General features: G+C 37.2%; 1 protein-coding gene across 1 annotated transcript; it reads left to right on the top strand.

Annotated features, from left to right (window-relative positions):
- Positions 1-9883: 9883 nt before the first annotated feature.
- On the top strand, positions 9884-16777 carry LOC107785893 (actin-related protein 2/3 complex subunit 2B). Its single transcript, XM_016607286.2, is given in 12 exon segments — positions 9884-10407; positions 10409-10431; positions 10433-10540; positions 12453-12519; positions 12736-12943; positions 14059-14225; positions 15094-15171; positions 15269-15401; positions 15694-15785; positions 15854-15910; positions 16004-16055; positions 16351-16777. Coding segments are annotated over 12 exon segments (1344 nt in total). The 5' UTR covers positions 9884-10260; the 3' UTR covers positions 16563-16777.
- Positions 16778-18629: the final 1852 nt, after the last annotated feature.

The following is an 18629-nucleotide window of genomic DNA, read 5'->3' on the forward strand; positions in this document are numbered from 1 at the left end:
CGACTTGAGCATATATCCCTTGTTTTTTGCCATACCTATTTGGACTTGAGAAAGCCAAATTGGGCAAAATCACTCAAACTACCGAGAGCTATAGAGTGTGTAATTGTGTGTGGCTGCTATATTACAACCCCGACCAATCAAACTTGTCCTAGAGTTTACAACATATTAGGTAACCACCTAGTTGGAAGTTACGACCCTAGATCTTTTATCATTTGAAAAACAACCAAAACCATAAATATTGTCTTCTAGTTTTATAATTGCAATCAATAGCTTAAAGTATAAGTAGAAACAACAAACAAGAATGTGGAAGTATAATTTGAGGCACATTATACAATTATACTAAATATATACCTAATCTCAATTCTAATTCCCTAAGGATTCGACCCCGACTTGCGTTGGGTTTTTATTATTGCTTCGACCACCTCACTACCTATATTTATGGTGTGAGTTTGGGCAACACCAGTCCCACCTAGATATGACATGGATCCCACCGGAGATCACTACACATAGACTGAGCCTGGATCCAAAGTTCCACTCGGTGAAATAAAAGAGAAGACCTCAGTCCGAGGTAAAACATACATTCATCAAGGACGAGGTAACAAAACTTCGCAATATAGGGTCCATTCGGGAGGTAAAATATCCCGAATGGTTAGCAAACGTAGTTGTGTTCCCTAAAAAGGGAAACAAACTTAGAATGTGCGTAGACTATAAGGATCTAACAAGGCATGCCCTAAAGATTCCTTTCCTCTGCCGAATATTGATCGTATGATCGATACTACGGTTGACCACGAGATCCTTACTTTTCTCGATGCCTACTCCGGGTACGATCAAATACAAATGAATAAGAGGATTAGGAAAAGACTTTGTTTATCACTAAATACGACACCTATTGCTATAATGTAATACCATTTGGACTTAAAAATGCTGGTGCTACTTATCAACGCCTAGTAAATTAGATGTTCGAATAACAAATAGGTAAATCAATGGAGGTTTATATTGATGAGATGCTAGTTAAGTCCCTGTGAGCAGAGGACCATTTGAAACATTTGTAGGAGACCTTCGACATACTGAAAAAGTACAACATGAAGCTTAACCCGGAGAAATGTGCATTCAGGGTCAGCTCGGGCAAGTTCCTCGACTTTATGATATCAAATCGGGGAATCGAAATCAACCCCGATAAAATCAAGGCAATCGAAGACATCTTAATTGTTGATAATGTCAAGGTTGTACAAAGGTTAACCGGACGCAAAACTGCCCTGGGTCGATTTATTTCGAGGTCCTCAGACAAGAGTCACTGCTCCTTCTCACTGCTTAAGAAAAAGAGCTACTTCGCATGGACCCCGAATTTCAACAGGATTTGGAGGAACTCAAGCGTTACCTGCCGAGCCTCCCATTGCTTCACACCCCAAAGGTGGATAAGCAACTTTACCTATACTTAGTGGTCTCGGAGATAACTGTAAGTAGGGTCTTAGTTCATGAAGAGCAAGGTAAGCAATTTCCTGTTTATTATGTTAGTCGGACCCTAGGTGAAGCCGAGACCCGATACCCACACTTAGAGAAATTAGCGCTTGCTTTACTAAGTGCCTCTAGGAATAAAGCCATATTTTCAATGTCACCCAATTTGTGTTGTGACCACTTACCCCCTTTGAAATATTTTGCACGAGACTAAGCTCTCGAGCCGATTGGCCAAATGGGCCATCGAGATTAGTGGGTATGATATCGAGTATCAACCCTGAACAGCCATCAAGTCTCAAATATTGGCAGACTTTGTGGTTGACTTTACGCCAGCCCTCATACCCGAGGTCGAAAAGGAACTATTATTAAAATCGAGTACATCATTAGGGGTGTGGACCCTCCACCCTCTTCATAGACGGTGCTTTGAACGTGAAGGGGTCCGGACTAGGCATCAGTTTGAAGCCATCCACAGGTAATACAATTAGACAGTCAATCAAAACTTCAAAATTGACTAACAATGAGGCCGAGTATGAGGCCATGATTTCAGGTCTCGAGCTAGCTAAGAGCTTTGGAGCGAAGGTCATCGAGGCCAAATGTGACTCCCAACTTGTGGTAAATCAAGTCAACAGAACTTTCGAGGTTCAAGAAGATCGAATGTAGAGGTACTTAGACAAATTGCAAGTGTCTCTACATCGATTTAAAGAATGGACGCTACAACACGTACCTCGAGAACAAAATAGTGAGGATGATGCTCTTGAAAATTTAGGGTCGTCGATTGAAGATGATGAACTTAGCTTAGGGACTATCGTACAACTTTCAAGGTCAGTTATCGAAAAAGGACATGCTGAAATAAACTCCACAAGTTTAACCTGGGATTGGAGGAATAAGTACATCGAATACCTAAAGAACGGGAAGCTTCCATCGGATCCTAAAGAATCGAGGACCCTGCGCATGAAGGCCGCACGGTTCACGTTGGCCGAAGATGGGACACTGTATAGAAGAACGTTCGATGGACCGTTAGTGAAATGTTTGGGACCAGGAGACACCGACTATGTTCTATGGGAAATTCACGAGGGCACTTGTGGAAATCATTCCGGTGTCGAATCATTGGTCCACAAGGTCATCAGAGAAGGATACTATTGGGCCGATAAGGAGAAGGACACCAAAGAATTTATTCGAAAGTGCGACAAATGTCAAAGGTATACACCGATGATCCACCAGCCCGAAGAGCAACTCCACTCAGTCCTATCCCCGTGGCCGTTCATGAAATGGGGGATGGATATTGTCGGCCCTCTACCATCGGCCCCAGGTAAAGCTAAATTCATTTTTTTTATGATTGACTATTTCTCTAAGTGGGTTGAAGCGCATGCCTTCGAGAAAGTCAGAGAAAAAGAAGTCATAGACTTCATTTGGGACCACATTATATGCCGATTTGGAATGCCTGCCGAAGTCGTATGCGATAATGGAAAGCAATTCGTCGGCAGCAAAGTGACAAAGTTTTTCGAAGACCACAAAATAAAAAGGATCCTGTCAATGTTGTACCATCCTAGTGGGAACGGCAGGCCGAATCGACGAACAAGACCATCATCCAAAATCTGAAGAAAAGGTTGAACGAAGCTAAAGTAAAATGGAGAGAAATATTGACTGAGGTCCTTTGTGCATATCGAACAATGTCGAAATCCAGTATGGGGCAACGTCATTCTCTTTAGTCAGGGAACCCAGCTTCATGTTTAGGTATGAAATGGAAGAATCAAATCACGAGGCTATGAACATGAGCCTCGAATTGCTAGATGAGAACGGGAAGCCTCCCTCGTTCGAATGGCCACACAGAACAACGGATTGAGACGTATTACAACCGAAGAACCAATCTTCAACACTTTAAAACTGGAGACTTAGTCCTAAGAAAGGTCACCATCAATACTCGAGACCCAAATGAAGGAAAACTTGGCCCGAACTAGGAAGGACCATATCAGGTCCTCGATATCGTAGGAAAAAGGATCCTACAAACTTAGCACAATGGATGGAGAACAATTACCAAATAATTGGAACATATCACTTCTCAAACGATAATACTGCTAAGGTATGATCTTCTCCATTTTTATTTACATTTTATGCTAACCAATTGCAGGTGTTCAACCGAAGCTATCGAAGGACCCTTCAGCAAAAAGTCCTAAGGTCTGAAAGCACGCGTTGCACTCTTTTTCCCTTAGACCGGTTTTTATCCCAAATAGGTTTTTTCCGCAAGGTTTTAAATGAGACAACTGTCGTTTGTGCTAACTTAGAGCAACTCAACAATATCTGAGGCTTCTTTACAATCAACCTCGAATACTGGGGGGCATCACCCTCGGATGTTAACTTTGTTACAAGGAAGGTTCTTCGTGTCAACAGGGTCTCGATAGGTAAAACTTTGTAAGGGCCAAACGGTCAAACGAGCCGTGCCCATTTAGATCACTCGAACCCTAAAGGCAGACATGTACGCACGTATAATCTATTGAGAAAAGCATTTTTCCTTGTCAAATATTTCTTGCCTCAAAGAAATTTTTACTTTACAATTCATACTTTTGATCTACTGTGGAAACAGGCTTAAGAGTCGATCACAACTGAATTTCAAACAACTCACCCCGTACTCGGGGAGTGCCGTCCGAAAATCGATGAAATTGAACCACTAGAATCTCGAGATTATAAGACCTTAAAAAGGAAACCCTCATTTTTTATAGGCCACGACCACCCCACTCAGGGAATGGCACTTTGACCCAGTTCGAACTATGATCGGGAAATAAGCCCAAGAGGCAAATCCCAAGTTAAAGGTTATGGCCAAACCACCACGGTTCGGAGACGTCCGAATTTTGTAATAAAAACAGGTCTTCTAATATCTTCACAAAACCGGTTAAAAAGGCTGCCCTCGGCAAAGTTACAAAGGGTTTCGATAATATCAACCCTCGAAAACCCTAAAGGGATACCGGATTGTTCAAACTCTCGAAACAATATTATGATAAGGCATAACAAATTTTTATATGACTAACTCTTTTAAGCCGAAAAGGGGAAATGTAGCCATTCTTTTAAGGCCATGTCGGCCAAATTCAAGAGCCTAGGGGGCATTTTATTTTGAGCTCGAGAAGTCATACTCACTCAAATAAAACCTAAGGGTCATCCTACTTCGAGTTTGAGCAAATACTCGCTCAATTATAAAGACTACACTAGTCCGACTTCGATCAAATTGCCCAAACTTCATACTTATGAAACTTTTCAAGACATGGTCGAAACAGAATTTTTACGAGGCAAAAATTAAAATAAAGACAAATCAGAGAGAAAATAGATCTTTTATATATATATATATATATATATATATATATATATATATATATATATATATATATATATATATGAAAATATTTACATGGACCGATCAGGATCCTACACAAAAAATTCAAAAAAGAAAAATAATTCTAAGTGCCTAATTTTCCTCGGGAGATATACCTTTGCCATTGTAATCCCCTCCGCTCTCGGATCCACTCATGTCCCTGAATCATCGTCATCGGAAGAGAGCAACTCTTTAGCTTCGGCCTCGAGCTCTTTCACATTCTCGATCTCGACAACAAGGTTAAAGCCACGAGCATGAATCTCCTCAAGAGTCTCTCTTCGAGGCTGGTACTTGACATGATAGGCAGACCAGTATGCTCGAGTCTGAGCGGAATCAACAACTTCCTTTGCTCGAGCTTGAGTAGCTTCAGCATCAGCTCGGTAGACGTCCATGATTGCCTCCTCGTTAGCCTTTACTTTTTCTGCCTCAGATGTAACCTTTGCTAGTTCGGCGGCCAACCGAGCCTCGAGCTCCTCAATTTTCTTGGCTTGGGCTGAGCTTTCCGCTTTCATGCTTTGGAGTTGACGTTTAGACGATGACAGTTGTGCTCGAGAAGCATCTTTCTCCTAGGCATTTTGTTTCCACCCCAAAGTCTCTTCCCTCATCATGTTGGCCTCCTCACTGAGCTGTTCGATCTTTTTGGCCTTCTGTTGAACCTGTAGGATCGAAGTATTAGTTATAGTCCCCGAATTGATACATTGAGCTTCTAAAAATTTTCATTACCTGCTCAATCATGTCGGTCTACTCTTTATGAGTTGTGGCTAATTCGGCTCGGAGGTCCTTGATCTCCTCTTCTTTTTGACCGTTGCACCTCCATATCGAGGGCCATGTCCTCACTAAGCTAAAGTAGTGCCATGTCCTGCCTAATTACCTCTCCTCAATACTTCCTAGGCCTCCCTCTACCTCTCCTCTGACCCGCTATGGTCAACCTCTCGCATCTCCTCACTGGGGCATCGGTGTCTCTCCTCTTCACATGTCTGAACCATCTCAGACTCGACTCCCGCAATTTGTCTTCCACAGGAGTCACACTCACCTTGTCCATAATAACTTTATTCCTAATCCGGTCCATCCTGGTATGCCCACACATCCATTTCAATATCCTCATCTCTGCTACTTTCATCTTCTAGACATGAGATTTCTTGACTGGTCAATACACGGCTCCATACAACATAGTCGGCCTAACTACCACTTTGTAGAACTTGCCCTTAAGTCTTGGTGTCACATTCCTATCATACAAAACATCAGACGCAAGCTTCTATTTCATCCACCCCGCTCCAACACGATGCGTAACTTCCTCGTCAATCTCCTCGTTGCCTTGAATAATAGACCCAAGTTATTTGAAACTATCTCTCTTGGGGATGACATGTAAATCAAGCTTCACCTCCACTTCTATTTCATGCATCCTCACACTGAACTTGCACTCCAAGTATTCAGCTTTTGTCCTACTCAACTTGAAACCTTTAGACTCCGGGGTCTGCCTCCACAACTCCAGCCGATCGTTAACCCCACATCACGTCTCATCGATTAGCACTATGTCATATGCAAATAACATACACCATGGCACCTCCCCTGAATGTGGCGTGTCTGCACGTCCATTGCCAGGGCAAGTAAAAATCGGCTAAGAGCTTAACCCTAGTGTAACCCCATCATCACAGGAAAATAGTCCGAGTCTCCTCCCACAATCCTCACCTGAGTCTTTGCTCCATTGTACATATCCTTAATCACTCTAATGTACGTTACCGGAACACCACTAACCTCCAGATATCTCCCTAGAATCTCCCTTGAGACTTTATCGTAAGCTTTTTCTAAATCGATAAACACCATATGCAGGTCCCTCTTCCTCTCCCGATATTGCTTTTTGAATTATTTCAAGTATATAAAGAAACACTTTGCAGTGCGTGTTCATATTTGGCATATCAAAACTTATAAATATTCATCAAAGTAATATATATAAATATTCATCAAAGTAATATACGTAGGAGTTAGGACTAACAGTCACAAGAAGGTTACATTTCTCCCGTTCTTAGCAAGAGGATGTAACTTTGACATTAATTAGTTGTGAACAAATACTCTCTCATATTAATGGGACTTTATTAATATCTATTCTTAATCCATTGGTGAAGAGAGACCAATCTGAACATTTAAGCTTTTTAAGCCTTTCACATCAATAAAATTTTTGTTTACTCATAACGTACATGTCTAAATTCTACTAATTTCTCTCTCTATTTATACCCTATGTCTAAAATCAGTTTAAACCAAACATTCTTGTGCTATCAAAATAAAGGGTAAGCAAGATTTTTTTCTCTTCACCTTTAATTAATTAATTTTTTTGTTTCATTTCTTGTTGTTATGTGCCTCTTTAATTTACTTCTTTATAGTTGTGCTTCTATATTTTGAACAATCTCCACTCTTTAAACATAGAAATTGTAGGTTGAAAATGTCTTTTAATTCGCAATGGAAGAGCTTATTTTAGTTTTTAACACAATAAGACTTTCTGAAAAGCAATATAATTGCACTGAGATGTAATAGCAAAAGTGTTTGTCAATTACTCACATTCGGGTCCAAGTATAATAATTTGAGAGGGTAATTTAACAAATTTTTGACTAAAAAGATCTTATATTTCGAGTAAAATTAAAGTAAGCATCAATTGCGATTTTTTAAATACTTGAGAGGATTTTCTTAAATTTATAATTCTTTATCAGTTATCGTGTAATATCCACATTGAAGTGGCAATCTATATGATCTCGAAATTCCAAAAATTTACGGAATACACATGTAAAGACATTAAATATTGTCTTTCTCAAAGCTGCCAAAGTGATCTATAGACATTCTTCCTTTTCATGGAGATCAAATACAACCCAAAAAAGTTCACATTATCCTACATTCGAGAAATACGCTACTTAAGCCCTCAAATCATACTGAAAAATCAAAGAAACTAACAAAATTGTATCCACCGAGAATCATCAATAAGATTATTATTTTTATTTATTTATTAAAAAAAGTGGTAATCTATATAGACACAACTGCCCCTTTGTCTTTCTTAGTTCAATAATATTACTATTAGTATGGTATTCCTTTTATCCTTAGGCTGTTATTACCATATATCTTGTATTGTTATTACTTGTCATCAGTACTCTCTTAGTTTGTTATCACAATATATCTTATATTGTTATTACTTGCTACCAGTACTTCTGTCATCTTCTCTTTTGCATTCTTGGATTTGGTTTTCTAAATATCTTCTATGATTATTATTTGCTATTAGTGCTTCTTCCATCTTTTCTTAGCCGAGGGCTATCAGAAACAGTCTCTCTGCCTTCCAGGGTAGGGGTAAGGCTGCGTACATTCTACTCTCCAAAGATCTCATTTATGGGATTACACTGAGCTGTTGCTTTGTTGTTGTTGTTGTTGTTGTTTTTAGTTTATACAAATTATGAAAACAATGCTATGAAACTTCTAACGTCACTACTTAATTGCTTATTTCCATAGGAATTATAAATACAAGGATGGCTTGTAAGCAGATGATGACTTTGGAGTATACTTGTATTTTTTTCTTTATATTATTTACAATATTAGTAAATTGTAAAATATATCCTCCATCAATAGAATATGGTTGTTTTTTAGAATGTCTTGACTATTTATTAGTGGAAAGAGGCTTAGATAATACTCCTCAAGCAGAATTAGAAAGTAAATGTAGAGAAGGAATACCAGAATTTAATTGTGAGACTAAGCAATTATATGATGAGCATCAAATTAAGGTTTGTGATGATCCCAAAAGATTCCCATGTGTTTCCCCAGTAGGAAAATAACTTCACATATGTATTATTATTTGTTTATGAGAATAAATTTATATTATTGTAATTTCATTTCAAGATATAAGTAAATGGAATGCAATAGATGCTTTATTAAACATTATAATTAATTCTGATGCAAACCCTTTTTCCTGAGGCAGAAACAGAATACCTAAAAACCTATCCTAAACATGGCACATTTTACTTAAATATTGCGTTGTTTTAATTATTCCTCTGAACTTGCCTATTTCTTATCATTTACCTCATGATGTTGATGTGGCAAAAAGCGTAAATACACTATATTTTGAACGCGTGAGAGTAAGGAAAAAAAAAATTAGCTTCCAAGGTATTTTCAAGCGTTGGTTACCAAATAGTCATGTGAAATGATTTATTTGTTCCAATTATGTATTTCTTCTTGCCCCATTAGTGGGATTTCACTGAGTTGTTGTTGTTGTATGTATTTCTTCTTGCTTCTTCTTAATAAATACTGCACATTTTAACCTTGTATTTCTTGTTGTTTATTCTTTAGATACAATAACTACTTGTTCCAACTCTGTATTTTTTTGTTTTTTTTTCCGAACCAAATCTATAAAAATCACTTGGTTGAACTCCAATATTTTAACCGAATAAAAATAGTTTTAACCAAAATACTGGAGTTCCAACTGCATATTTCTTTTTGTTTCTTCTTTCGCCAAAATAATATGTATTTTTTCTTTTTTGGTCCAATTCTGGGAGAAAAAAATCTAGCTAAAACTCTAGTATTTTCATCAAATGAAAAATCTTAGCTTAAATAAAGGAGTTCCAGCCATTTTCTTTTTGTGTTTTTATAAATTTGACCCAGAAAAGATGATTAAAAATTTAATGAATTAAAATAGGTAAAAGATATATTTTATTTCGAACAAAAAATGCCACACGGACATGGCAGCGTGTGGAACTCACTTCCATTAGGTGAAACTTGTCAGGGGTAATTAAAACCACACAAAGTTTACGTGAGGTCTCAGAAGTGAGGTCTGAGAAAGTTAGGATGTATACAACCTTACCTCTACCCTGGGAGGGCAGAGCGGCTATTTCCGATAGACCCTCGACTAAAGAAAATGAAAAGAAAAAGTGGCGAACAAATGAAAAAACAAATATTAAAAAAGACACTTCAATTGTTGGTGAGAGAGGACAGAGCACCAGAATAAGTCCAAAAAATCATCTTTTATTCTTCCTTAAGCAGAACTAAAAGCTCATTAGCTTAAGTATATAATGAGATCTTGATTGCACTGCACAAATGTAAGAACCCAAGTTTCAATTCCAAGTGAAGTGGAGACAATAATGATCATTCTTTTTTATAAGCGTGGTGTCCAGGCCAGCTTGCACGCACTTAGACTAATTCCACGGGATACCTGCCGCCTCCTATCAGCAACAGGTATCAGGTACCAGGTAACTCTATCCATCAAGCCTTGGATAGATGGGAAGAAATCACCTAGTGTGTTTTGCCTCTGCTGAGATTTGAACTCGAGACCTTATGGTTCTCACCCACTTTATTGACCACTAGGCTACACCCTTGGATGCCAAGACAATAATGATCAATAATAGGTCAGTAACCAGTACATAGAATCATAACATGATTATTATCTGTTTCCTGAGCTTTGAAGACAAGTATTGGTAGATATGATCACATTGGCTGAGACAAAAGGGAGGGCACCATTTGTCTTCTTATGTAAATTGCTTCAAAAGTTGCTAACCATGATTACAAAATGCAAAAACTTGCATTTTACTCAAACAAGTGAACTACTTCTACCACAACTCATCAGTAAAAAATAACCTGTTTTACATACCTTCATGAAGTTCATTCCACCTTCAAGATCAACACACACGCCAACACACGAAGCATGGCGTGTTTTGAACGTGCATCGCCAGCATTGAAGGAGATCCTGCTCAGATTATACCGGTAAAAAAAGAACTTGTACTTGTTGTTCTTTCTGCTTCAAGTCATGTTCAAGATTTACTTCTCACTAAGGTAGACAAGTATTCTTTATTGTAGAGGTTACACACGAGAGCGTTTTGCTAGTTTAAAACATATCAATCTTGAATAAGTTAGAATCACCTATTACACAATGACAGCCGTAGTATCAGCTATAATCTTATATTATCTCAAGATCTAGCAAATAATGCGACAATGTATTCACCAGGATGAAGGTTGCTGAGATAGTATCGTTCAGTCTAATATTCGAGTTTAGTTCCAATTTCCATGCTCGGTAAAACTAGTCCATTAAAAGCATGCACCTCATATAGTGAACATTACCTTTCATGAAAATCTTCAAGATCGCATTATTAAAAGCTGAAATTAAATTAATAGAACAAGCTAGAGAAAGTTTCATAAGGAAAAGGTAAAGACGTGGATGTACAGAACATAAGGCAATTAGACAGATTAAGCAGGAATCATTATGTAAAATATAATTAACTTTCTATTACTACCGGATTGGCTTAAATTGCGGATGAATAGGAATTTATGTATAGTTATGATGTGGAAGCAGATATGACATTGAGTATTTGCAGAAAAAAAGGTTCTATTTGGCAGACAAGATAAGGCATTACAGGTGGAATTCCAATTCTGGGACTATATTCGCTTTTTGCACTATTGTGAAATGTTGCTTTCAACAGTCCAGTTAGTGACTGCAATATTGAGCAAATTTAAGGGGATACCACTTTTTGAGACCACAAGCCCGGTACACTGCCAAAGTGCTTGAAAGAGATGAGCCAACTATCATATTCTTGTGCTAAACTTGTCCCGCTGCAGAAACAACATGCTGTTATTTAGTTCATAGTCATGCAACAAATTAATTGGAACAACTTCCTTTTATATATTTATACATCAAGTTAGACAAGAATTTTATGACTGAATAATCGTGATTTAGACAGAGGTTTTGAGGGGGGGGGGGGGAGAAGAAGAGGCATAGGTTGGGAGGTTTGGAAGTTAGTTCGGTCAAGTACAATATGGAGTTTGGAGAATTATCTCAATAGAGATTTATATGAAAACAGCAGCAACCATTACGCCTCAATCACAAGCTAGTTGAGGTTAGCATATGAATCCTAACTATCCATTTCGCTCTATTAGGATCTGTACCATTAGTATATAGTCTATATTCAAGAGCTTTATACGAAACCCAAATAGTAAAGACACATCAATAACATCAAATAAATAGAGACGTCTGATATGAAACTTCCTTTTCTACAGTCAAGAGGTTGACCACACAAGAAATCTAGGTAAAGATATGCTGATTACAGATTGATGCAAAGTTTAAATCAACTGATAATTTGTTCATTTTCAGGAAACTTGGTGAATTACTTGAACCTCCCTCTAGTTTAGCAACAAAATGGACCTCCCACAAGTTTAGCAAGACGAAATAGACCTCCTTGTCTAGTTTAGTAAAGCAAAACAGACCATGGCACTCAGTAATTGGCAAGCTAAGAATAGGGTTTTTGTGGAAAAATACTACAGAACTTGAATTCATTGAATGTTTATCCTCTAGAAAGGGCATGAGCGGCAATACCCTAGAAAAAGTTCTCTGACCCTATCCATTTTAAACAGGTGATTTTACGGATTTCATTTGGTGGTATCTAAGATCAAATATCAAAAAAGGGAGGGGATAGGTGCTTCTTAAACTGGAGCTGAGGTCCATTTAGATCAAATATCAAAAAAGGGAGGGAATAAGTACAAGTAATTCACTGTAGATTCAACTAACTAAATTTTAAGCAGTCCTCGAATGTTTTTCTTCCTGGAGTGAATCTTAAGTTCTTGAACAACACTGATGTAAAAAATAAAACTCTTATAATGAACATGTTTTTTTTCCTTGAGACAGAGATGAACGGACCATTGATGTCGACCATCACCTTCATGAATTTGGGTCCGTTGAATATTACGTTCAGGTAAGAGCAACAAGCAACCACAAAGCACATATTCCATAGCGGGTTGAAGTTCGCGGTACAAAAGAACAGTTTAAGCAACTATTTTTATATGAAATAAGGACTCCAAGTCGAGAAATTGCATTTTATTGCTTTAAATTTTGCTGATATTTTAACAATCCCAAATATGTGTGTTAAAGTTTCCATAACTTCTTTTTTTTTTTAAATATTTTATATCAGTCCACGGTGTCAGATCCTGATCGTACCTACTTATCAATATCAACTCCAATTCTGTCTCAAGCATTCCTGATCTCAACTCGGCTATCACGTTACACTATGGAGAAGGTAAAGGCAATTAGTGCTGATGTTCTGGAGATTGTGGAACCTCCAAAAGAAGGATATCAGCTGACTTTACGACTCAATTTTGCTAGAATGCCGCATGGTAAAGGTTAGAAATTCCTCGCATCAACTCTACTCTCCTTCTCTCTTTTTCCTGTTTTAGAAACATCACAGAAGCAGAATGATAGATCATGCAATAAACAATTAAATGTGGCGCCATAAGCGAAAAAGAGAACCATTACCGTGGTCAGCTACTTCCACTTTGTTATGCAGAAGATAAGATGAAAGTGAGCCATGGGTAAGAACGGCAGCCCGCGCAATAAGCTCCCGCAATGTGCGGGGTCCGGGGAAGGAATGGGCTATTTTGGCTCTTATGTATGCAGCCTTAACCTTGCATTTATGCAAGAGGCTATTTCACAAAATCGAGCAATGGATAGTGGAACAAAATTGAACTTTCTAGTCAAGTAGCTGGAGCTTTGTAAAGTTATAATCACATCTTTCTTGCTGCTAGAACAGTTTCACTTAAGAATTAAGATTAACTCTCACTACAGATGCAAAGACACTGTATGGTGGAGGTTTACTGAGCACTTTTAATTATATGTCTTTCGGCAACAATAAGCTTCAACAGGTTCAAGAAACTACAGAAGAAAAAAATAAGGACGAAAGAAGGAGCTCTATGGAGAGTCATGTCTAGAAAAATTCAAAACAGGGATACACTAATGTTCGCATAAAGAAATAAGACTAGTTATCAAGTTTAATGGAAAAAATTAAAAGGAACAGAAGAAAATAATACCTGTCTTTAGATACACGTTTCAGTTGGCCATTACTGATACCAAGCCCATCCATTTCAAGTTCTTCAAACTAAAATGAGCAGAGGGTGATTAAATGTACTGAAACTGGGAATCATTTATTGTAAAACATGCAGAAGATGCTTTTTCCATCATTTTAACAACCTGGGTCAAGTAAAGGATCAAAATAGTCCTAAAAAAGACCAAAAAATATGTAGATGCAAGTTAAAACAAACTCAGATATATTATTGTTGCTTCCAAGAGAGATGTCTGCCATCTTCATTTTATGCTGTTAAGACAATTTCTTTCTGGATATTCTAATTTAAATCGCTAAAATATTTCCCCCCTTCTGTAATGAATCAACCATTTACCACTATGATAATATTACGCAGTGCAGTGGTGCTCATAAAATTGTGTTGTCTCGTGTTCTTTTCAGAGTCGATAAAAACGATCACAGACATTGCTGCTGTGCAAGGTGTAATTCTGAGTTCTCAGCTGGAAGAAATGCTGATGAATGTGAATTCGCAAGATGTGGCTCAAGGAATGTACAAACCAATCAAACTTGTCTATCACCCAAGAGAGCCATTTTATGTCATAAAACAGGTAATCCGCATTATGATAGAACTTTGTTCAATCACCATCACTGAAAATACTACTTCAAATTTAACGCCAAGTAAATGAACACACTATGCAGATAAGTAGCTCTGCTCAATGTAAGACTAGCTAAGCTAACATTACCTTGGAAGTAGGTTGATCCACATTGGCAGAACATCAGTAAAGGGATTAAAATGAATTATGGGGCAGAAATAATGCTGCAACCCTTTTTGAGAAACAATCAGTTCATTTACATGCAGGTCGAAATACAAAACAAAAAGTGACAAAATTATACTAAAAACAAAATTAAAAAAAAATCAAAGTAAGAACATCAAATTTTTTCTGATACCAACAAATTTCAAGTCCATTTCAGACTTTAATATCTGCAGAATGATTTATTACTCAAACATTAAAATCAAACGTCTTACAGCCTTGAATTGTGAACTCTACTTGCAATGAACTTAATTGCAAGCGTTATATTCACACCTAATCAATTAGCACTACATCAAATGTATACTATACGGAAAGTACACACCTTTTCTCATGCCAATTCAGGAAGCTGTAAAGGAAGGACAGATTGCAGGCATTTCTCTTAAACACACTGGAAGCATGTTGAAATAAAATTCTAAACTAGGCCATACAATACTTCCAAATTACTGCATATAGCTACTGCTTTATGCTAAGTTCAACATATGGCACATGAACAGAAACTATATGATTGACTTTGGTTAAAAAATTTATAATAAATTGCACTCGAATGAAGAGAAAAGATTCTCCAAAAAAAGAATGTAGAGATAAATTCCTTCCTAAAATATGAGATTTATTTGAGAGAATACAGCTTCATGCTTCTTAATATGTAACTTCACATTTGTGACAGCCCCAAAAAATCACAGCAGTATTTCCGATGCGTTTTAAGGAGAAAACAGATGTGATTATAGCTACAACTTTCTTCCAGGTAAGACAATTTTATAACATGTATGAAGTTGCAATTAATAGCACGTATGGCTTTATTATATTCAAGCGTTCAGGATAACTAACAGTTTCCCCAGCAGGAACTAATGGATGTTGCAAATTCAAAAGCATGTGCTAAGGCACCCCATTGCATCTGGTCCCCTATTCCACCTCCCGAGCTAAGAGGAGAAGCAATTGAAGACTTGAGCACAAATGGAGGGTTTGTTTCTTTTGGTATCAACTTAAGTCCTTTTAGCACCTCACGTCTATACATAAAATTACTGTTTCTTTAATATAAATGAAGCATTTGATAAAAGCAAAAAGAAAATGTTTACGTTACTTAAGCTTTGGAGAAAAAACAGACTCCAAAAACTTCCTAAAACATGAGTGATGATATGAAACGGACATTTAAAAAGAGGTCTACTTGTAAACTTAGAAGATGCATATATTAGTGTTCCCTTGACTTCTCTAAATCTTGGAATTGGAGTTGGCCTGATAATTACCTTTTTTATCATGGGATTCACAGATATTACTTCACGCCATATTGAAGGCAAAAGGCTAGATAAGACAGTGTGGAACCTTCTGAACTTTTACGCATTTGTCAAAAATCATGTAAAGGTAAAAATCCTTCTATAGTCATGGCATTACACCTACAAACAACTTATGCTAAATTCTGCATCAAACAGAGTACTCGAGGATTTATACAAAGAAGGATGAGAACGTGTCTGAAGAGCCTAGTTGAGGTAAACAGCAGAACCTCTCTTATTCTCTGCACATCAAGATGTCATTGCAAAAATATGCACAGTGATGAACTACTATCTGATTGCAACTTGCAGGTCTTACAGAAAACAGGACTTCAAGATGACCAACAGATTAAAGAGGTGAAAGGTATGAATATTAGATTCTGAGGTTAACATATATCTGAATGGAAAGGCTAAAGAGAAACTAACAACAAGAAACAGTATGACAAGATTTATGAAATTTATGCACATATAGTAGAAGCAAAGACAGAGAAGAATTCTGTGGATTTATCATATGTTTCATAATGAAAGACCGTAAATTCTATTAGCTTGAAGCCACTTACCTGCTATTTTTTTTTTCCTTTCTTTTTTCACTGTTTTTCTAACTCTATTCCATTTTCTTTAACTTTCTCCTCATTTCTTTCCAAACAACATTTATGCAGGATATAAACGCATGAAAAAGTTGGTAAATTTCTCAAAATCCAAAATACTCAGATATAGAAGCGATTTCACCAGTAAACTTAAGAGGATTCATTCGAGATTAAAAATCCACGGGTTCGGCCGTTTTCGTCGAAAATGGTTGTCATTCCCCAACTTCTCCTCCAAGACAAAGTATAGAAAGCTGGAAAAAGATACTTCTCCTCAACATAATTAATGGATTCTGCTTATGGTCAGAGTTTCTTCACAAGGGACGAAATATCCTTGAGTCAGGATAGTTGGTACAATCCAACACGTACAACACCTCTGTATTTGTCACCTTCTCAAATGTTGGCAATACATATAGATACCCGTATACTATGTACAAATATTAAAGCACAATAAACGTGTTGGTCAGGAGTTGTTTTATACTTCTTTCACAGTTTACATCCATATTTCCATATTACTCTAGCTGTTAAGTAAGAAAGTTTCTCTTCTATTTGATGATCAACAGTTTGAAGATCAATGTTTAGTGCAACTGTCCACTAACACTAGATCAGGTCGTTACCTTCTTACCACCGAATGGGAACTTATAACTATTCCACTATCAATTAGACTAGCTTTGATTTCCTTTAACATAAACATCAAATAATTGAGCAGACACCTCCACATCCTAGAGTCAGAGATGCAGTACGGATGACAAAAGTATGTAATGTTTTTCTCTTCTTTCCTTCTTCAGGTCATACAAAAGTATATAAAGTAACTTGATATCTGCTGTACATCAATAAATACAAGAATTCTGAAAAGAAAGATAAATTGCTCAGACTCTTGACACACTTGAAATATATGAAAATGAGGTCTATGAACAAGTATTTTGATGAGCGATCACATTTAGGAACTGAGGGACATGTATACAAGACTAGAAGTCAGCCTCCCTTGGCATTGACATGAAAGGAAAAGCGAGAACTCTAATAGTAGCAACAAAAAAAGGAGAGGTAAAAGGGAGAGAATTCTAACTTGTAAGAGTGACATATGAGATTTTGATTTAGGATAATACCAAGATAAATTACTCAGGAAAGCAGAAAACATGGTTCGCCCATCACTGTTCCCTGTTTGCGCTGTATGGACTCTTCGGGAAAAGGAACTCCAGATGCTTTGGAGGAAAATTCATTCCTCCTTATAGCACCAAGGCTTTTTGTTTAACGGTCTTAGCTCATTGGTAAAAATTTCACTTGCAGATGATGTAAATGAACTTTTGTATTTCATAGATTCCCCACATTTGAAGAAGGGATGACCTTCCTTCTTTTGTAGAATTCACAGCAATCCGTCGTGCAAAAATGAAGATACCTATTTTGTTTATGCTTTTCTATTTAGTACGATGATACTTACTTTAAAGCCAAGTACGCAGTTTGACTCAAGAAGTTCTTTCTTTGGCTACCAGCATTTTGCCACTAATAACCAGAATGAATATAGAAATATAGAAAGATAACAATAATATAATGAACTATAGACACTCCTTTTCATTCAATAGTAGGAAGTATCAGAAATGAAAACTTTCATTCTAGTAAGGTACATTAGAAAAAGCATTGAAGCTCAAGTGAAACAAAAGGTTACACTTTCCTATATAGGACAAAAAAAAACATCTGCAAATTCAAAACTTACAAATGCTGCTCTATCAAAGAACATCAGGACTTCTCATTCGATCTCTAATTCAGGAAGCGGACGCATCAACACGCCCTCTGACCCAACCTGTGCTAGCAACGGTCCACTCGTATCACCAAATCTCATCCTCTTACTCTTATTCAACAATGCAAACAACCCCAAGCTCACGATCATCACCACGATGATGTGCACTATAAACATCAGATTCATCAATGCAATTCCCCTCAACTTATTCTCATCAAGATCACATTTCACATCATTCTTCCCATTTGCCAACGTGGCCAAAAGATTCCCACACCCTTTTACAGTAAAAAAATCAGTATATAACAACAACCCCACTTGCAAAACCCAAGTCCCTTTCAATACAAGCACAGAGGAAAACGAAAACTCCACAAAAAAAGCACATGGATTTACTGCTAAACACAAACAACAACCAGCACAAACAAGTCCCAATTCTCCTAAATGTCCATACACATTACCACTAAGACCAACAAGTCCTTTCCCATTCATCAAGAATTCAACAGCAAAAGAAACACCAGCAAAACAGTAAACAAAACTATCAAGAATTGCATAGAGATCAAAACTTTCTTTAATTATGATAAGAATTAAGAGTACCCAAAAGAGGAAAATGACTAAAGATTGC

This window comes from Nicotiana tabacum, chromosome 7, assembly GCF_000715075.1.
Source record: "Nicotiana tabacum cultivar K326 chromosome 7, ASM71507v2, whole genome shotgun sequence".
NCBI classification, from domain to species: Eukaryota; Viridiplantae; Streptophyta; class Magnoliopsida; order Solanales; family Solanaceae; genus Nicotiana; species Nicotiana tabacum.